This window comes from Neltuma alba, unplaced genomic scaffold (assembly GCF_004799145.2).
Source record: "Neltuma alba isolate B1F8T4 unplaced genomic scaffold, ASM479914v2 tig00011687_pilon, whole genome shotgun sequence".
NCBI lineage: Eukaryota > Viridiplantae > Streptophyta > Magnoliopsida > Fabales > Fabaceae > Neltuma > Neltuma alba.
Window position 1 is genome coordinate 420,470 of NW_021636326.1, and position 21,693 is coordinate 442,162.

The window sequence follows — 21,693 nt, forward strand, 5'->3', positions numbered from 1 at the left end:
AATAATTTTTAAAGTCATTTATCGACTGAACAACTTCTTCATTTAATAAATATTTACACGAAGAACGATTTCTGAAATCGTTCATGCCAAGAATGACTTGTGTGTAATTTGAAAGTCGTTCTTACCAAGAACGATTTTAAATGCAGATAAATGTCACACAAGCTTTCATGCACATTAAGGATGGATTATGAAGAAATCGTTCAGCAGATAAATGACTTTAAAAATTATTCACCTGAAGAACGATTTTAAGTGTAGCATATTAGTAAATACTTTTAAAAGTACAGCATATTAGTATATAATTTTACTTTTTATAGTATTTTGGTAAAAAATCTTGTCGCATGGCATTTGTTTGGTTTAATGAGAAATCAAGTATTGGGCATGGACCTTTTATGCTTGTGACCAAAATAATAATAATAATAATTTAGTCCTGCAACTTAATTGTTACAATTAAAAATTTACAATTAAAGCATTTTTTTTTACGTATTGTTTGGTATGAGAAAAATAAAAAGAATTGGAAATGACAAAAAATCTCATCAAGCTCTATTTAAAAAATTAAAAAAAATTAGGATTTTCAAATTTTAATCTAATATAGACGTTGTAGCCTTATGAGAGTATTGTCAAAGATTCTTATTTTTGCATGTAAAATTGGTAGAGATTCGTATGTGAGAGAGTAAACGGGAAAAAGTAAAATCATTCTTGATGTGAACGATTTCTGAAATCGTTTACGCCAAGAACGACTTGTGTGTAATTTTAAAACCGTTCTTGCCAAGAACAATTTTAAATGCAGTATATTAGTAAATAGTTTTAAAAATACAACATTTTAGTATATAATTTTATTGTTTATCGTATATTGGTTAAAAAGCCTAACCCAGGCCTCCCCTCGCGGGATGAGGTAAAAGCCAAAAAGTAAATACCAGTCGGCTTAATAATGGTAGTATCATTGCTGGGAAGGATATTCTGTTTCCGGGTCTTTGACCTGCGGCTGCAAAAGCAGAGAGCCAAGACGAAGCTCTTTTTGGGCCAACTGCTCAACGACAGCTAGAATTTCTCACGTACAACAAAATGACATCTCGTTATCTAAAATATTCTCTTCGATTTTTATTATAAATTACTTTTATCACGTCATTTGAAATAAAAAAAACTCAACTCTTTATTTTTATGCAGCAATAAATTTTTATTTTACAATTTTATTTTTGTACAAGAGTATCATATTTAGAATAAGTTAAATGACGTGTCAAGTGACTAAGGAACCGAAGGGAGCATTAATGTTTCATACGTGCCCCGTAAATTCTGGGAGGAATTTTCTTTCCTTTGTGTATTGGCGAAGAACCTGAGTTCATTAAGTTAGATGAGACCCAAACTACATGCAATTCATTTTTTTTGCATTTTAGGAAAATGATAATTTCTTTTTCCAAATATATAAAATGCCAACTAATTAACAATAAAATCTATTCATATCTAATATATATAAGAAATTATCATCCCACTTTAAATATTGACATCTTATTACTCAACCAAAGTTTAGCCTATTTACACTAAACACACTGAATATTTTTATTTTAGGAACAATTTTATATTCTCTAGTAATCACTATTGACTGATCCCAATTTAAGATGAATCAAGCCCTTAAGAAAGGTAAATCCTCATTGCTAGCTTTTTGGGGTTGAAGCCTAGCTTTAACTAAACGCCAAACCAAAAATGCATTGAAATTGAAATTTTAATCACGGTTAAAAGGCGCCCAATAAACAACCCGGGCGAATAAAAGGTAGCCATACTTGGCACAGTAGTCAACGAAGATAAGTGTCAGGATCCACAGGATATTCACCACGCCGCTCACAAGCCTGCTGCCCGGCCAAATACAGAGAGATTTATGTACACATAAAATCTAGCATCAAGGATCCAAGTATATAATTTCAGCTCGTTCAGATGCTCTCCTGAACCGCAACAATTCTTTCATTAACTCTGATTCGCCATTTGAAGAAGCAGGTTTCACAGTCATCCGTTCTAGCACGGGAGAATATAAAAGCAGAAAGCTGATAAAATCTAGCTCGGGTTTGATGCCAGAGATACCGTCTATCCTAACAAATTGCAGTTGCATCACCGGGCAATTCCAATAGTCATCCTCCCAACAGTAGGCCTGTGTTCCCAGAGTAGTCTGCTGCTCCTCAGTGCGAGCCTATATGTAGTCCAAGCATTAAAATCACTAAAATTCCAGCCCAAAACTTAAGAAACGAGGAAATAAAAAACTCGAAGATGAGTATTTTGCCAAATTAAGCAACTTAATGAATGATGTAACCTAATATGCAACTTCATATCAGTGAACAGGACCAAATGACACTAAATCATAATTCGTAGAAAAAACTCACCAACACTTCCAGTTCCTGAAGATTCGGAGAACTCCTTAAAAGGCACAAGGCAGCTGAAATTTCCTTGGAATCGTTGAAATTGATGCGTATGGAAAGATAAGTTAAATCTACGCATGGTCTAGGGAGCTTTAGCGGCACAACTCCTACTGCCAAATACTGGAGGAAAAAAGACGAGCGATAGTAGAATGGAAATCATTATGATACACACAAATTATAAATTACATGCGCAGGATGTGTTCTCGAACGTGTCATCTCAGAGAGACAAGTATTACTACACTTAGGAAACCGCAGACATAAATCATGATGTGGTAAATAATTGTTGGTAGAAGAGTGAGGGGGGGGGGGTAGAGACACAGAAGAAAATAGAACAGACGATAACAGAGAGGAACAGAGAAAGGCAGCAAAGCAAAGAACTTAAATTCCTCAATTGTTCAGCCTTCCTACAAATGACTTCTCCATACCCTTTTATAGATTAATGCCAACAGCATCTACCCGTGTAACTACCCCAAATAACACCCTAACTAGTGCTCACTTATTTATTACCGTCATATAACATGATGATGTCAAATCTAGTGGGTTAAAATATAATTTTGACAATCTAGTTTTTCACTCAATGTTCAATTCTCAAGAATAACAACCTTTTTCTACTTTGTGCTAGGTGTTAAAAGAATCATACCTTTAAAAAATAGCTTTGAACCTCCAACCTTCTAACATGAGGTAGATGAACAAAGAACTTGAGCAAATTACTAGAACTTCCTTGCCATCTATTTTTCTCATTTTCAAGGTTCAAATACAAACCAATGGATACAACAGCTAAATGGAAGGTGTTCTCAAATCTAACATCCTCAAATTTGCCTCCAATGTCAAAAAACTGAAGATTCGGCGCATCAATGTTGAGATGAGTGAAGCCATCGAAGTTCATCAATGTTAGACGTTCAAGTAGCAGGCAGTTAGATACCATGTTTTCAAACACATCCTGATCCATCGTAACATGCTGTAAATCAAGACTCTTCAAGTTCCTGAAGCCTATAAATGTTGATGGAGGCTTAAGCCAGCAGTTAAATAATTCCAAATGAATTAAACTTTGGCATGTAAACAAGCAAGAGGGTATCTTGTAGCGATGCCCTTTCCAGATTTCCAGCACAAGCTCTTTGATAGACCTTCTGGTTAGATGAAGAGTCCAACGATCAATGTCAGTCACACCAATTAGATCACGATGGGAGAGCTTGAACTTGTTTATTGCACCAGAGTGAAGCAAAAGCACATGATCAATAATTCTAACAAGCTTGTTCTTGATAATTGAATGGTCTTGGGAAGATATGGGGAGACAATGGTTATCAAACACAAGAGTAGGTAGTGTAGACCATTTGTACCTCCATTTGCTGGATAAAACACTTGTCCTCACTGCTTCCCGAATTGACAAATGTGACAAAATTTGGTCTATAACATGACCCGGTAAGCAACTTAATCTATCTGACTCCACGTCTGTTAGACAAGGAGGCTGTCTTTGCTCTCTTCGCTTCTGGCACATATAAAACACAGATTGCAAGGAGTTAGAAAACAAAATATATTTAGGAGGGCACTACTAGATTTAGAAGGTAAAATGATGATATGGGGGAGAGTTTAAGTTTGTTCAGTTCAACAGTTACGCAAGGGTTTTAGGGTCATGAAAAACCTCAAAACATTAAAACGTTAAAACATAGCCGGAGCAAAAAGGGTGTCCTATCCTGCCTGCTGGTGTAACTTCTGTGGTAAATCATATCAAAAGTGCAATCACAAGGATTTTTTATGTTTTCAATTTAGATGGCTAAAACTTTGCATGAGCGACACATCCATAGCAGAAACTTCTCTTTCTCAAAAGCCCACGCTGTCCCCAAGTCAAGTCAACTGCATCAAAGTGGCTTGAGGAGCAAATACTAAAACACCTATTACTTCCATTTTCAGTCTGCTTCAGGGTGTGCTTGGGAGGAGTGAAAACGGACAGGTGGGTAATTGGGAAACGACAATTGACAGGATATTTGGAGAAAAGATGTGTCTCTATAAATCCAAGATTTTTATCTCTCCATTTTCAAAACTCCAATATCACTCCTATCATTAGAAGTTTGAACTAGTTCTAATTTATTTTTAAGTCATTGTGTTTGCTGAGGGAAACCCCCCCCCCCCCCCAAAAAAAAAAAAAAACAAAAAAAAACACACTCACTCACTCACTCTACCTCCGGGCCTATTAATAAGTTGTTTCTTATAAATAGGCCCAGATGTAGTAACATGCAACTCTAGCATTTAGGCAATGAAGACCGACCAATGCGGACATGTCATTGAAGACTTAAGTCTAGGACATTATAATCATATGGATGCAACAAGCACATGAAGAACAATTGATACGAACATTTTGAAGCCGACGGGAAACAATAGATTAACATCCCTGTGGTTGACCTGAACCATCTTCTCAATGGAATAACCTATACAACAATATCACAAGCCAGAGGGATTTTTCCTCTAATCACGTTCAGACATACTGAAGAATGATGAATAAACAAATCTGAAGTCATCCAGAGGCATTATTACTAGATTAATAACGAGAGTATTATGAATAATGAACATTATTAGTTAATATTTGAAGTCCGACAATACTCGCGGCTTCAATGCATGCTTCCAAACAAAGAAAAGATTCAGGCGTTACCATGTCTAGCGGCCAAGCAATTGAGAGCAATTGTTCCAACACAGATTGGCTCCGAAACACTTCAGAACATTAAGTCAGGGCCATCTCGTCGACTAATTGTGCTACGCACGGAACAGACAGATCCGATAGGATTCCGAATTAAATCCGTCAGTCACTTAGGGTTCATGCTTCATTGGCAACAACACGAATTTCAGTCATAGCTCCGAGAAGCTGAGACACTGTTGCCTTTGGTCAGAGGCCCAGAAAGGTTTCGAGAAAACGCGACGCGAACTTAACCCCCTCGCCCCTATGAAAACTGGAAAATTCCCCCTACCAAGGAAGTTGGATTCCAACCAAATTAAAAGTAATTTTACGATAGAAAAATTTGTTATAATTTATAAAAAAAAAAAATTGAAAAAGTATTTTTAATAATATTCAAACACTCCCTTAGTGCTATTTCAACTAACGACGTCTATCCAATTAGCATTTGGTTAGCTATTTTCAGTAAGGACAAAATTTAGGTCAAGTTAATTAGGTCTCTTGGGTCCAGTTAGCCTCTCAAGTTTTGCCACCTGTGTTACTTTAACGCACCAGCACTTAATCCCAATGTCACTGCTAAATCACCCTTAGTTTTGCATCTCATGGAGAAGTTTTGGTCTTCTTGATGACAGCAAAATGCATCACCTGAAATGACGTGAAGCCAAAAAACCAAGAACATCCTAAGCAACAACGCAATGAAATGGAATAGATCGAAGCAGAATAATGATTCAGACGAATCGTTTTCAAAAGCTGGCAAGTGAGACCCACAAAAACAAAAGGGAAAAAAAAAAGATGAACAATGCCAAAATCAGCTGAGGAGATTACTAGTTCATCGTGAAGGCTCATACGCAAAATGTCAATTGCTTTCCCAGATCTGCCAAGGTCGGAAGAAGCATTTTTAGGGTGGGAAAGATTGGTGAAATTTCTAGGTCTTCAATTAATTCACTACGCGGCCTTCTCCCAAATTTTTAACAGAACCAACGGAGGTTTAATCAGGGTTAAGTGCTGGTGTGTTAAACTAACACAGGTGGCAAAATTTGAGAGACTAATGAGACTCAGGGTTGTTTGGAAGCACTCAAAAATGTTTTTTTTTCCCGCAAAACGAGATAAATTCATCTACATATTTATTTCGTACACCATAAAAACACTTTTAAAACTCTGATTTTGATTCCATCCAAACACCTCCTTAATAGGTTTAATTAACTTGACCTAAGTTTTGGCTTTTTAGTAATTATTTTTTATATGAGTAATTTTGATATATAATTAAATATCTTAATAAAAAGACATTAATTGTATGCAAAAATCTATAAATGATCTTGCAAATTAAAACATAATAATTTACAAAATTGACATTATAATATCAACCGAATAATATAAAGATCACCAATGAGCTAGTGGCCTAGTGCTGTTTAAATCACGTTGATTAATTTTTACATTCCCGGTGCTTTATGTTGTAATATTAAATAAATTGGATCGATGTAGGTTCATAAAGAGTTCGATAGATTTAGGGTGTGTTTGGGTGACACCCCAAACCATGGTTTAGGGATCCAAACCATGGTTTGGTGTGTCAATCACCCAAACACCTCCTCTAAAAACCAAAACCATGGTTTTGGGTTTGACTCCAAAACCATAGTTTTGGAAAAAGCAAAAATTTTTTGCTTTTGGAGAAAAAAAGGAGAGTGTGAGAGCCCATATGATATGTATCTTGTTATTTTTTTATAAACATATTTTTTGATAAACATATTTAATCTTATATTTTATAAATATATATACATTAATTATTTATTAATTATATTATCTTATGTATTATTAATTATGTTGGTAAAAAATATATTATTAACAATTTTATTCCTTCAAATTAAAATATATCATAAAATCTATTTTTTCTGTAATTATCATATTAACTTATGTCTTTTTTTTAGTAATTTGTATATATAAAAAGTGTTTCTGATAACAACTATCCAAACACTCTCACTTCTCAGAATCACTTTTTTACAAAATATATTCTTCACAAAATCTATTCTCCATCTATTCTCCATAATCACTTTTCCAAACCACAGTTTAGTTTCATCCAAACACACCCTTAGTCATGTTATTCATGCGGTCATGCTGCGAGCGGTGCAGTTTGTGTATTTCATTTTTCCTTAATGTATATACTATCTCTAATCCTTAATATAAGAAATGGTTTAATTTTTATTTTAGTCATAATTATAAGACTTTAATCCATTTTGTTTCTTATATTTATGTATTTTTTTAAAGTAGTCCCTCTAATAATGATAATTCTAACTAATAAATTTGATTAGTAAGGATATTTTAAGAAAGACAACACTTATTTATTACAAATAACTAACTTAATTTATTTTTTTAATCTCCTCAAATTAGTTAATCAACTCTTATAATTAAAATTGGAGGTCGTATTTTATTACCTGAGGCATCTAATTAGATTGATCACCAGAGGAAATCGGAAAATGGTTTGTCAAAAAATACTGCCTAACTACTTAGTATAAGAGTTAATAATTGAGAATTGAATTTAATATATCAAATATAAAATCCTAATTTACTTTTTTTTTATTTTTAAAAAAATATCTTTATTAATTGTAGAAGCTTCTTACTAATGGATAATCTCAATCATTCAATACATATTGAATAGGATAACTTAAGAAAATCAACACACATTTATAATAAATAGCCAACTTAACTAATTTTTTTTAATATACTCAAATTAGTTATCTAACTCTTATATTAAAAATCAGAGGTAGTTTTCTACTAATGGGTTTTAACTTTTTCCTAATAAAATGATGGTATTGGTAACTTATTTTTGTCTGAATGGCATTGGTAACTATTTGCATTGATTTAAAAAATTGTTATATTTTACGCGATGATTTGCAAATATACATGTGATAATATAAGAATTACATGCATTCAGCAAGATGTTAATAGTAGTATACACCAACTTAAATCATGCCAACTATCGATAATTAACTTTTGAACTTCTATTTGTACATTTGCAGAGAAAACAAGTAATTTAATTTTGAATCTGTATAACTAGAACTGGAACCCGATTGCATAGATATTTATATTGATATTGAATATAATAATACAGTTATATTATTGTGTTGATTATAAAAATGTGATTATACTAATACATGAGAGATTTGAGATTTGACGACCCACGTTTCGTGAATTTAAGAAGCTTGTGTTGTAGATTGGTCCCTGTTCGTCATGTGAAAAGATGGGAGAGTTTCGAGGTTTGGAAAAGCTAAAGAGGACGACACTTGGTGATGGCTTTGAATTTGATCTTATATTTGAGACATTGCAGACTTTGAATTCAAAAAAATCCACATTTGACTAGAAGATCAAACTAGCGCTTATCCCCTGTTTGGTACCTTTTTTTCTTTTCAATTCTAATCCTGATTATGAATATTCCACCAAAAAAAAGTAAGTGATTTCTGAATCATGCCTTGGGATAAATTTAACAAAAAATAATTTCAATCAATTTAGCAGATCTAGACATGGATGAATTTATCACTTTTTGCTTTTAAATCTCACCCTCGTTGAATCATCGTCACTTCGCAATCTAGGGATTTTTATCAGGTGTTTGTAAAATAATGGAATTCGATTTTTAGATACTATAAATTAGTATTATTGAGATGGGATAATGCAACAAAGTGCAATCAGTTTTGTATGAAAACCTCCCTTGTCAATTTCTTAATCGTGCACAACCCAATCAAATTTTACCCGTTAGGCCAAAGGAAAAATAAAATAAAATTTTACTTGTCATATTTTTTAAATTACATCTATACAAATTTCACAGTAATATATTTTATATGAGTCACATCATTCTAGATTTATAAATAATAAGACTTATTATAAATTTCAGAGTTACTTAATATAATTTTTAATCCCTAAAATTTGATTTTGTTTTGATGCGTTTCAAGAATTTTGGCCTCTCAAACCGTGTTTCTATCTCCAAAGCAAGTTTTACTTGTCAAAATCATTGGTTTCAAATTTCATAAATGATAAACCAGAATTAAAATGAGGTTAAATTTCAAATAACAAAGATCAAATTAATCTTACATTTTATTAATATCTTAGACCTTTTTTTTTTCCCCCTTACAGAAGTGATTCTTCTTATATAAGCGTAGTGTGCTGATAAATAGAAAGAGATCGAGGGGAAGGCAATGCCAACTGGAAGTGGCAGTTCCTTGAAACGCAGTCAGATAGAGAGTTGCTTAACGTAAGCTGCATGGTGCGTGGATAGGCCAATCTGTGATGGTCCTTTTCAACTTTGCTTTAACTTTCCCTCATTTGTGCCTTTTTCAACCAGCCCAACCTAACCCCCCAGGAAAAATATACGAGTTCCCATTCGAATTGTTTAGACGTTTGACTTCTCTTCCTTATTACACCGCCATATCCTGGCCCTTATATATATCCGTGTAATTATGAGGGTGAAAAGTCAACCATTTTTAAATCTTCATACCTCCCCCTTCTTAGATGATTTCGCTCACTGCTCCATCGCTCAAAAATTATCCCCTTCTCTTCACACTTATCTCGGGAATATAATTCTTCAATCTCAGTATATATCAGATCAGCAGAGTTTCGTTTGCCACGTATATACTTAATAATCGCAATCAACTTGCAGAATGGGGAATCAACCTGCTAAAGGGTATGGACGTATGGTTATGGAAGATGGAATTGGAAAGTACAAATATATCTGTTAATTTTTTATTCGAGTCTGATCATGCTGTTCTTTTCTGATATTTTTCACTGGTTTCTTTTTATCCTTGGGTCAGATTTTGCGGACTGAAAACGAGGAGGAGGAGAAAGCCCATGGGTTTCATTCATCACCAAGCTTCCCCCTCGCACGTAGGGATAAGAACGGTGGACGTGGACAGAGTTTCTAACTCGTCCACCGCTTCAGATCTCTGCATCTCCATAGTGACTTGGAATATGAACGGCCAGGTGCATTCAGTGGTGCCTCCATAACTACTGATTTTAAGTTCTAATAAGTTCTAAACCATCATGTCCCTCCAATTGAAATATCACTAATTATCATGTTCATTTTGTTCCCTGTGAAGGTCAACTTTGACGATCTAGCAGAGATGGTCGGGGACATCTGCGAGTTTGATCTTCTAGTTTGGCTTGCAGGAGGCTCCACGGAAAAAAGTTGCAAAACTGCTGAAAGCAGCTCTGCTTGACACTCACATGTAACTTCTTGGGCCTCATCTGATCTGTTTCTATCACTTTCTCCGTTTCCTATTCTTAATTTCTTTGTTGAAAATCTTGACATATTGAACGACGAGGAATGTGAGGTTCCAGCACATCCAGTCCTTATCTAATCATGACCTTTTGCAAATACAGCCCTTTCCATGTTATCTTTCAATAACTAAATAATTGGCAATGATAATTATCATCAGCTAGCAAGAATCATTTTCAAAGTATAGCTTATCTTTTCTCTTTTCCCACCGCAAAACGAGCTCATGTATTCTTCATTCGAATGTCATTTCGGGGACTAGGTCCCGATTGAATACTGAACGCTGTCACTTTTAGACTTTTAAGATAATTACGTTTAACAAGCAATCTAATTCACTGGATAATGACGACTTCAGGCACTGTCAGCTTAGCTGTACAAAATAAGACTCCAATATCCAGAAACAAATAAATCCATAAAAACTTCAAATTCTGTGTTATTGAGCTTCTAAATTATTTTTCCTGCTCCTGTGAACTCATTAGAGTTTTCCTTTTTCTTTTCCCCCCGCTTTTTTCCGCCTGAAATGAAGCCTGATAGGCAAAGTTATCATGCAGTCTTTGCAGTTGTACCTCTTCGGGCCCAAGAATGCTGGATCATTGATTAGAGGTGTGATTTGTTACCCAATAATCCACTCTTTCTTCTTCATCTTGATGCATCACTGAGACTATTGACGAGACTCACATATGATCATCATTGTTACATACACGCAGAATTGAAGGTGGACAAGCAATCAGTTGGAGGCTGCGGAGGAATAATCGGAAGGAAGAAAGGGGCGGTGGCAATCTGGATTAACTACAAATCCATCAGGATGGTGTTCATTTCTTGCCATCTCTCTGGTATATAAACCTTCTTTGCATTTTTTCATTCACATTCACACATAATTAAGGTTACATGAGCTGGTGAGTACTCATAGTGTGTTTGAATGCGCAGCTCATGCGCGGAGAGTTGAAGAAAGGAATTCAGAATGCAGGCACATATCACACTCCCTCTTCTCCAAGAACTGGAATCCATATGCCAGACCAGCCCACGTAACTGTTTGGATGGGGGATCTGAATTACAGGCTACAAGGGATTGATACGTACCCGGCCAGAACTCTGATAAAAAAGGACCTCCACAAGGTTAGTACAGCAACCATCTGTGGCCTTAATTCGTCACAAAGTCATACTTTGCAGAACTTCAAATCTAACAGAAGGTTTCTTCATTATATTTCAATTGATTCAGCAGCTGCTTGGCAAAGACCAGCTCTTACAAGAGGCTGGACGAGGACAGATTTTCAATGGGTATTGTGAGGGCACATTGACATTCAGGCCAACTTACAAGTATAATGCAGGAAGTAGCAACTATGATACCAGTTATAAGGCATGTATCTCTGCAATTCTATTTATTTCCACGTCCATTTATTTGCCATGTGTGTGTACATATATATATATATAGGCTTAGGCTATACAAAGTTCAAACTTGAAACTAGAGCTTATGTTATAGTATAGAATTATAAAAATTTGTGTTGGTTGGATGTGTGCATACAGGTGAGGGTACCAGCTTGGACAGATCGTATATTGTTCAAGGTAGAAGACACAGATAACATGGAAGCAGTCTTATACTCCTATGACTCAATGGACAAAATAACCGGTTCTGATCATAAGCCAGTAAAGGCTCGACTATGCTTAAGACTCCGTCAAACCTCCCCACTACCTGTATCTTAATGATCTCTCAGTTTTGTCATTCTTCTTCTTTGATTATCGGTTTATATCTCTCCCCTCGTAAATTGTTGAAAGTATAAATTTGACAGTTTATCCTGAAAAAATGTAAGGAGAGTGTGAGAATTGACAGGAGAGAGGGAAAAAGTGTTCGTTCGTTTGTTTGTTTCCGGAGTTGGCAAACGATAGATTCAAAAAGTGTGCCATTTAATTAATGTTTCTTACTTCGTTCTTTCATCGGTTAATTATATGTAGACTTATTCGCAGTTTGTTCAGAAGGTTGGCCACTCACCTCGAATTAATTCCAACTCTAGCCACCAATGTTGACATGGTAACGCCAAGCCAAGCCAAGCCAAGCCCGAATGAAAGCCGGTTCCATTGTTGGAACTGAAGCATTGATGGCGCCGTGCCATTACCGTCGACGATTTAATAATTTAAAAATATAAACCAACTTCCATGAAAAAACGAATCTCCCTGTCTTGGCTTTGCCCCTAAGAAAGAATCGCCTCTCCTCTTCTTGTTCAGCTACTTTATGCTGATTCCTCAGGTGCATTCCTTCGTATATTACATTCACATTCCATGGAAACTGAATTCAACGTTCCATGCAAGAGATTACTTTGCAATGCTGCTAATGTGCTAGAAAGTGTAACCTATAATACTTTAGAGGAGAGAAAAGTTATAATAATTCTTAAAATGCTTGAGGAGTATTTATAAATGGCGGGTTGGCGAATGTTCTGATTTGAGTCATAATCTTGTTAGATTTACAGCCACGAGAAATTGGTTTTGACTAGAGTTTTTTAGAGGTGCGAGACTCATTATATAATAGAAAATTTAACTTCATGACTTAGGTTCAGAGATAATAAATGAGCAGTAAAATCGGGTCATTCAGAGATGATGAGTGTCAAAGTTTATATCTTTCACAATTAATCATGAGAAGCATTATACTACCTCCGGTCCTAATTATAAGAGCCAGTTGACTAATTTGAGGAGATTAAGGAAATAAGTTGAGTTAGTTATTTGTCCTAAATAGGTGTTGTCTTTCCTAAAATATTCTTGCTAATCAAGTATATTGACTAGAACTATCATTGTTAGAAGGGCTATTTTGGAAAAAAATATGTAAATATGAGAGACAAATGGATTGGGTCTTATATTTAAGATCAAAATAAAAGTCAAACATGATCTTATATTAAGGACTGGAGGTAGTATAATAGGAACAGTTTAGCTCCTCTCCATGTGTTTTGACTGAGTACCGTTTTTTTTCCTCCTTGTGGTTCTAGTGAATAAATGGAAAGTGGTATAAAGCTTTTAATTTAAAGATTGTTTTCATTGAATATATGATACAGATGACATTCTAAAAGAAGAAGAGACGAACATCAAATAGAGGTCAGACATTATAAAACTGTCTTTTGGTAGGAGGGGAAAAAAACCAGTCCTAAGGACTAAACAAACAACAATTACGATAAACCAGGAAACAACACGCAACCAAACGCAGCCATGAGATGATAAAAGGAACGTGCCTGTCAATAAGATCGTGTCTAATTTTTATAAATTCCCTTGCTGATGTTCGCTTATTTATTTCTCGTTAAATAAATCATGAAGATCCCTAAAATTGTGGCGGGCGAAAAGATCTTCTAAACTCGTTTTTAAGCCATCGAGGGGGCTGAGAATCTGGATAGGCCGTCATGTTTTGCCAGATTGCTTCCCCTGTGCCGCTTTTGCTTTAATTATATATTCTCCTTTATAAAATTCGGACTTTTGAACTGTTCCCCGTTCACATCAAATCAAACCCCCCTTTGAACCGCGTACGTTCGATTCGGCCCCGAACCAAAACAAATAAAAGCAAACAGGGGCTCCTATATTGTTCGTTCTTTATTATAGCTTTCGTAAAGAAACTTTTGGCATTGGGGACTCCTTAAGGCAGAGTTCACAAGGGGCCCCACATGCCTTCTAATCCCTCCAACTGGTGGAAATTCTCAATATCAAGTGCATTCCATGATTTTTCGTCAAACCCCTTCGGGGTTATGACAATTATTTGATCACTGTTTTACGTTTCTTTTAATTTGACTTCCGAAATCGCGTGCAGTTCTGGTCATAATCTCTGTTCACATATATAAATGTTTATTTTTTTTCCCAAAAAAAAGAAGAAAAGTTTGGTTGTAATCCCTGCAGGTGTCAATGATCTAAAGTTCTTTCGTTCCCATTTGTTTGTAGACATACTCGATTTTTCACAGATTCTTTTGCAGACTCGCAGAAATTAATGTTAAAGTAGCTTTCTGACTTGCGAATTAGATCATAAACTTAGAGGGAAAATACGGGAAAAGGTGCGTCGCCAGATAACATCTTTTCCCTCTGATCGTTTCTTTGGTGGTCGAATAATCTGCTATTATCTCTGACTCGTGCTTCGAGCACCAGTAGATTCTGCGTTTATTAAGGGGTAAGTCACTCCTGCACTACCTTGCCCTCCGTTTATTCTAAGCCAGTAATTGGAGGTCAGATGTCATGAAGTTAATGGGTACATTGAGCTGGTAGAACAAGAATCTAAGCTCATCTCTCTTTCTCTCATGACTTGCTTTTATCTATGATATACCCATAGCTTCTACGGACCATCTGCAGTTTAAAAGTTCTAATTATTTATTGAGGTTCGCATGCAATTGATGTCAAATGCAGTTGTATTTGTTTCCTTCTTCTGGATTGTTTTGATACCTTACGATGGTATTAATGTATTCTATCTGGCGGCAGTATCGCCTTTTATTTTTCTTTTTTTTGTTGGTCATAGTTTCGCCTAATTTAAATGCATGAAATGATTGTGTCGATCAGATTGATGATTATTGGCGTTGTTTTCTTTTTGTTGCTCTGGAATCAATGGTAGAAATTTTCGCTCTTATTTTGCATAACCAAGAGCTTTGACGGTGTTCGATTACGTGGTTGTCTAATTTGCAGGTAGAAATTAATAATACCATGAACATATAGAAATCGTCGAATGGGTTGGCTTAGCAAAATTTTTAAAGGTTCTGACCACAAAATTTCGGAAGGGCATTATAATGCAAATTATAGGGAGAGTACAGATTATTACTTGCCATCAACTTCCGGGGTAATGCAATTGTTACCTTCACTTTACTTCCTTTTTCTTTTTGTTCCCTTCTGGCAGATTCATTCAAAATCTTCATTGGTTATCGAAAGAACTGAGAAAGGCCACAAATTCTACTGTCTTGCATTCATCTAGAGCCCCAGTTTAACCTTTATATAAGTTGTCTGGATTTGTTAACTGGGATTTGAATGCAGGGTGTATGGTCAGAGAACGAGAATGAAGATATAGATCGTGCTATTGCACTATCTCTTGTAGAGGAAAATCAGCGAAGAAAGAACATAAATGGTGAGTTGTATAACTTTTAAATGCGATTGCATAAGGTTTAAGGGACTGCTAGCATAAAGAGCGTGTGTAAATATTAACGACCAGTGGAGCAACTTCTGATGGATATAATGCAAGCAGGAAGATTTTTATACACAAATCAGGGCAGTGACCATTTGTTCGTCTTTCTTGCTAGAATCTGGCACCTCCATGAACTAGTAACTGGTTGCTGGATTTTACCTCAGGATGGTGCCCGCATCTTTTATTAAAATATTGAAGTTCCTCTACAACTTCCAAAATTTAATATTCTTTGGATTAGGTTTTCTCTGGGTTACTAAGATGTTTCTGTTATGTACTTATGTACGGTGATGCTCAAACTTCCTTGAGCATTGTCTTTACAAATCAGCAAACATCATTTTGGCGACTGCTTGTTTGAAGCTATAGTTTTCTCCATGGAATTGGTTCAAAAAATCACTATTTTTTTTTTTTTGCTTGAATTGATACTCTATCTGGCTTTCTAGGTTCAAAATGTCCGCTGGTTCATATTATCTCTCAATAATGCATGATGGATACTACATTTAACGGTCTTGTGATGCAAAATCCGTATCTGTCATTTGGCTTTCTCTTGTATAATCATTTTGTGACAGTTTATCTACTAGTGAAATAATGCTATGCCCTTGAGAAGCATTAAACATTAATCAATCATTTACACGAGTCTTTGTTTCTGTTTTTTTCAGCTTTATAGGCTCTAAATTGTGTTTTTCTGAAGATCAATATACAAATGTTTATATTAACAAGTCTTTGTCCTATATAGACCGCAAGTCACAATTAGAAGAAGATGAACAACTTGCTAGAGCAATACAAGAGAGTCTAAATGTTGAGTCTCCTCCCAGATATGGAAATGGAAATATGTATCAACCGATGCCTGTGTATTTCCCCATGGGGTCCAGGTATGAGTTGGAGAAAGGAGAACAATGTTGTCTGATTATAGTTTTAACCATTATTTAGTTTGACTACTTGGACATGATAAGCAAGTGATCTGAACTTCTTTCATTCACAATTTGTCATGTGGTCAAAATTTCAGATTGTCAGTATTCTCCTTTTCTCCCTGGCGCATGTTATGCTCCTGCTTATTCTTTGTAATTCTCTATTTTGATGTATGTTATTGCACTTAGTTGGTCGTTCACATTTCCCCCCGCTAATCCCTCCCTCTTTTCCTTTATATATATATATATATATATATATATATCTGCTGATATTATGGATCACATGTTCACTGATATTATTACACCTTTTATTATCGAAGATGTGTCAGCTGACTAAGGACTGGTTTGATAGTGCCCAGATGCTATCAAAATATGCATTTGCATATCTTTAATATAATGGGATTACATTTATGAACAGAAACTTGGGTTCTTTTTAATAAAGATGAAGGATATATGAGCTTGTAGCAATCCTAACTGAGTTGCTTAAGCTATTTTGGTCATACGGATGAGCCCATGCCTATACAAAAATTAACGTGGTATCAAAGCCCAAAACCACAAGATTCAGGCATCCTATTAGAAAGATGATAGAACTGAGCTCTCTAAGGTTCAAGAGTATAAGCCTGAGCGAAAAAATCAAGGTTGTGATTTGAGGCCTCTAAGGTTGGGGAATGCTAGAGAAAAACAATGTCCCCCACCTAAAAGTAATAAGAAAGATGAAAAGGACATAAATTGGTGGTAATTCAAATAAGTAGTTTTGGCTATTTTGGTTATACGGACAAACTTAAGCCTATAAAAACGTGCACATTTATAAATTATCTTCCATATTGTCTAAGATGTAGACATGACGTTTTGAAAGACTTTTAGGGGACTCCAGGGGTCAAGGTGTAGTCTTCATTCTTCCATTCTTCAATTGATCACTTACTGCTAGAAAATGATAAGAAAACATAATAATCTTTTTTCTTTAAAAAAAAAATGGAAAAAGTAAGAATCTATTTATCATTGTGCTTTTCCACCCAGAAACTTCTAATTTTTAAGTTCTGTTAAATGAGGTTTTCATTATATTTGACCAGTCATGGATTTCATTTCTCAAGTGCTTGGTTTGGTTGTTAGGCAAACAGGGACATTAGGTGTAGACTACGGAGATTATTTATCTCATCTCTTTTTTGGGCGATAGTGTCGGAATACAATGATGAGTGTAGTCATGGCTTGCTGAATTATGCTACAGTTAACAATCTCGGTGCTATTTCTTCTTTTGTGCATGTACCACCATATTGAAACGTGATTCTTTACATTGTAAGGGAGGAAAAGTGGTGAAATAGTAGTGATAAACATGAAGATATAATGCAATCCTTTATTCCCTTACAGCTTCAAAGGAATCAACTTTGTTTAGCGATCATTTCTCTTTTTATGCGATTTATATAATCAATTATGCATGTGATGCAAACACACTTAAATCTATTTATTTATTAACAGGATTTGTGCTGGTTGTAATGCCGAGATTGGTTATGGACGATATCTAAATTGCTTGAGTGCATTCTGGCATCCTGAATGCTTCCGTTGCCGTGCTTGCAACCTCCCAATCTCTGATTATGAGGTATGTGACTTTCAAGTTGCCTGGCAAAGCTCTCCCTTTTTATTATCCTTGTTCCATAAGTACTTACCTCAATCCTTGCTTTTGTAGTTTTCCACGTCTGGGAATTACCCTTATCATAAATCATGCTACAAAGAAAACTACCATCCAAAATGTGATGTATGCAAGCATTTTGTAAGTATTTTTCCTAGACTTATTATATTTCACTTATATCTGATTTGCTCAAGTGGTTTGGCTCTACAAATTATTATGCAATTAGGGATTAGAGCAAAATATCATATTTAGACTATAAGCTTATTGAACTTTGGGATTATACATCTTTTATCTATGCTGAATGCCGTTGGAGTTATTGATTTAATAGGGAGAATGAGCGTTGATGGATTGTTTACCTGTTCTTGACCTTGAATGGTTGGTCTGTCACTTTTTTATAAAACATGAAATTATGTGGGATTTCAATTTTGTTTTTGGGGATTTGAATGTATAGTCTTTTATTATTATTATTTTTCACCTTTGTCTTATGTTTTGATGCTTGCTGATATTGCAAGCAGATGCATTATATCAGTAAGCTTTATAATTCATGACCGTGATTTCTATACTTTCTGATATGTTGGAATTGTAATCATAACATGCTAATTTGCTTTCCCCCTTCGGTTTAGCCACATATATCTTTGCCTGTTGTCAATATTTGAAAATTTATACCTTTTGACAGATTCCAACAAACCCTGCTGGTCTTATTGAGTATAGAGCACATCCTTTCTGGATCCAGAAATACTGCCCTTCTCACGAACATGATGGTACTCCACGCTGTTGCAGCTGTGAGCGTATGGAGGTCAGTCTGAATGCAAAATGTTTATCTACAAAGTATTTATTGGCTGGCCTAAGGAATGCTGGACGACCCTGTTTGGTTAAACTGAAAACAACGCAGCTAAAAAGTTTTCCTTTCACTTATGCAGCCACGAGAGGCAGGATACATTGCTCTTAATGATGGTCGAAAGCTATGCCTGGAATGTCTGGATTCTGCTATCATGGATACTAGCGAGTGCCAACCCCTTTATTCAGACATACAAAGATTTTATGAAGGTCTTCATATGAGACTGGACCAGCAAGTTCCATTGCTCTTGGTTGAAAGACAAGCACTGAATGAAGCAAGAGAGGGGGAGAGGAATGTAAGTGGAAATGTACCTTTTTACCAAATTGCAGTGAAAAATCACCTGATGGTATCATAATGACAATCAGCTGTTGGACATACAAGGGACTTTTGTTTTGGTGTCTGGCGAAATCTTCACAAGTAATTAATATGAAAAATAACTCACTTTTCTTGTCACTCAGTTGCTAATACTTTATCTCGTCAATTTTATCTACGTAGATATTTTATGCACAAAGCATGTCAAATAATTTAATTTGATGTTTCACTTCATAGTCTTCTTGAGTGCTGGTAAAAGAGAAAAATTTGTGCTCCTGTTTTGAAGTCAACAATTGCAAGACATCATCTTGTCCTGGTTCATAATATAGTTTTGAAGATGAAGAGTTAGTTCTAGGTCCAATCCGGTGTTTCCATTTTTGTAGTTACTTGTTTGTCACTTAGTTACTTGTTTATCTTATACAGGGCCACTATCACATGCCTGAGACCAGGGGACTCTGCCTTTCTGAAGAACAGACTATCAGCACTGTAAATTCCTGCTCTGCTTTATTTGGGATCCTTTTTTCTAAATATGAATAGAACTTGTCAAGAACCTCAAGTGACTGAAGATTTGTGGTATGTTGCATTCTAACTTGACCAGGTCTTGAGGCGACCTAGGTTTGGAGCAGGCAATAGAGCAGTAGACATGAGAACACAACCCTACAAACTGACTCGACGCTGTGATGTGACAGCAATTCTCATTTTGTATGGCCTTCCCAGGTATGATTTAGTGCTATTGGATCTATAAAATAACTTGAATCAGTAGGGGAGACACTTGATGCCCATGACCAGATAAACAAATCCAAAAGACAACCCAAAAATTTTAAAAGGCAAAAAAAATTGCAAGATAAACATGAAACTAGGTAGGTTGGTGAATATGTGATTGCGGAAAGTCTGAAAAAGAATATATGTGAGACTAAAGTTTGTTTAACTTAAGACCTGTATTGTCCTTATTACACAATTTAAATAAATCTTGGAAAAATTGAACTTGAAAGGAGTGAAATTGTAACTTACATTTGCTTACCCTTTGGTATCTGTGGGGAATATACATGATTCTTTTTCTGCATAACAAAAAGGACCTTTGGCTAATTCACAATTCATGTATGTTTGATAGTCCTCAGTTTTAGGATGTACCAGTTCACTTTTAGGAAGAAAACTAGTTCATAATTGTCCGGGTTCTTCTTGTTCATCTTTGGTTTGATGAATTATTTTATGCATGATTGCTATTCTGCTTTTTCCAGGTTGCTCACTGGATCAATCCTAGCTCATGAAATGATGCATGCATGGCTGCGACTTAAAGGTACTCTTCAATTCTTTGGAATACTTTCAGCTGGGGGATTGAGCGCTTCTCTACTTCTGATGTTCATTTTCTTTGATGCAGCCGTTTAATCTCCTAACACGGTTTCCATTTGCTGTAAATGTGTCTATACGCAGGTTATCGGACCCTAAGACAAGATGTTGAAGAAGGTATCTGTCAGGTTGTGGCGCACATGTGGTTGGAGTCTGAGCTTTCATCTGGATCATCAGCCTCAACCTCATCTTCATCCTATGCATCCAGGAAAGCCAAAAGACCTCAATTTGAGAGGAAGCTTGGGGAATTTTTCAAGCACCAGATCGAATCAGACGTTTCCCCTGTTTATGGTGATGGATTCAGGGCAGGCCAACTGGCAGTTCGGAAGTATGGTCTCGCAAACACCCTTCACCATATTTGGATGACTGGAAATTTTCCCCTTTAAATTTGGCTACATACGGATTCTCATTCTTTAGAGAGATAAAGCTTGGCCTGTTGATATTAGAAACTGAGGCTAAAGCTACAAGGCATAGCTTTGATAGGGTAATTGAATTTTTTGTACTCGTAATTGTAATTAGCACTTACTGATGGGGAATATTATGATTAAATACACACGATTTGTTTGTTTCTCTGATCTAATAAAGCTTTATTACATCCAAGTGCAGGGGTGTGCCATCCCGCACACCGTGGGAGAGGAAAAATCACCCTCCTAAGCTGTAACTCCCAGTTCTTAGGACATTTGAAGTTATTTTGTTGAAGAGAAGAATCAATAACTTTCACGGTAACCTTAGAACTTTGTCAGGATTGAAATGATATATCTTCCTTGGGCAAGTTCGCTTTAGAGACAACTCACCAACATGATGGTTCCTTGAAAATTTGTTAAGCTGCGCATTTGGTTATGACCTGAACGCGCTTATGAACGCAAGTCGGTTTGCATAGGCTGTCGAAGTCAAAACGTTTTTGTTTTCTTTAAATGATCAATTACGTTGCATACTCCAGCACGGTATCAGCTCCTAGGAAGTTTCCTAGGCCAGGAGCATTGCCATCTAAGGATAACTGATGAAGGTAGATGTAGGTTACTAAAATGTAGGGGCCACAGTCTTGCGTAACTTGTCAGGTCAGTTGAAGTAAAAGCTGGATAAACTCAAATGTGATTTCTGAGTTGACCCAGTTTTTAAGTTTCCTTATAACTGAGGATTGGGCGCGGGGAAATAGGGAATCTTAAACCTAGAGATGCATCATTACACGTTCTTTTAAATAGAGAATGGTAGCATTGTCAGTGGA

General features: G+C 35.8%; 2 protein-coding genes and 1 pseudogene across 3 annotated transcripts; 2 read left to right on the plus strand and 1 right to left on the minus strand.

Moving 5' to 3' along the window:
* Window positions 1-1,675: 1,675 nt before the first annotated feature.
* Window positions 1,676-5,296, minus strand: LOC114716798 (F-box/FBD/LRR-repeat protein At1g13570). Of its 2 annotated transcripts, none has more exons than XM_028901862.1 (4): window positions 5,047-5,296; window positions 3,043-3,885; window positions 2,367-2,522; window positions 1,676-2,176 (listed from the first exon to the last, which is right to left on the minus strand). In XM_028901862.1, the coding sequence occupies exons 1-4, from the start codon at window positions 5,047-5,049 to the stop codon at window positions 1,892-1,894; spliced, it is 1,287 nt and encodes a 428-aa protein (XP_028757695.1). In that variant the 5' UTR covers window positions 5,050-5,296; the 3' UTR covers window positions 1,676-1,891. The 2 variants fall into 2 exon arrangements, with proteins under 2 accessions (XP_028757695.1, XP_028757694.1); XM_028901861.1 differs by having other exon boundaries at window positions 3,043-3,888.
* Window positions 5,297-9,604: 4,308 nt separating this feature from the next.
* Window positions 9,605-12,257, plus strand: LOC114716799 (type IV inositol polyphosphate 5-phosphatase 11-like; annotated as a pseudogene).
* A 1,666-nt stretch (window positions 12,258-13,923) lies between these two features.
* LOC114716749 (protein DA1-like) lies at window positions 13,924-21,068 on the plus strand. The gene is made up of 12 exons (XM_028901796.1): window positions 13,924-14,446; window positions 14,953-15,103; window positions 15,295-15,385; window positions 16,176-16,311; window positions 17,821-17,941; window positions 18,029-18,112; window positions 18,648-18,767; window positions 18,892-19,104; window positions 19,545-19,607; window positions 19,720-19,838; window positions 20,360-20,418; window positions 20,553-21,068. The coding sequence occupies exons 2-12, from the start codon at window positions 14,993-14,995 to the stop codon at window positions 20,852-20,854; spliced, it is 1,419 nt and encodes a 472-aa protein (XP_028757629.1). The 5' UTR covers window positions 13,924-14,446; window positions 14,953-14,992; the 3' UTR covers window positions 20,855-21,068.
* Window positions 21,069-21,693: the final 625 nt, after the last annotated feature.

What these genes read in the sequence shown, in the direction of transcription:
- LOC114716749 (XM_028901796.1), top strand. Translation starts at nt 14,993, where the DNA reads ATGGGTTGGCTTAGCAAAATTTTTAAAGGTTCTGACCACAAAATTTCG. An exon ending in ACTTGCCATCAACTTCCGGG is followed by an intron (nt 15,104 to 15,294) that starts GTAATGCAATTG and finishes ATTTGAATGCAG; the next exon opens with GGTGTATGGTCAGAGAACGA. An exon ending in GCAGCTGTGAGCGTATGGAG is followed by an intron (nt 18,768 to 18,891) that starts GTCAGTCTGAAT and finishes TCACTTATGCAG; the next exon opens with CCACGAGAGGCAGGATACAT.
- LOC114716798 (XM_028901861.1), bottom strand. An exon ending in TTCAAAGCTATTTTTTAAAG is followed by an intron (nt 2,523 to 3,042) that starts GTATGATTCTTT and finishes TTTTTCCTCCAG; the next exon opens with TATTTGGCAGTAGGAGTTGT. An exon ending in TTCAGGAACTGGAAGTGTTG is followed by an intron (nt 2,177 to 2,366) that starts GTGAGTTTTTTC and finishes GACTACATATAG; the next exon opens with GCTCGCACTGAGGAGCAGCA.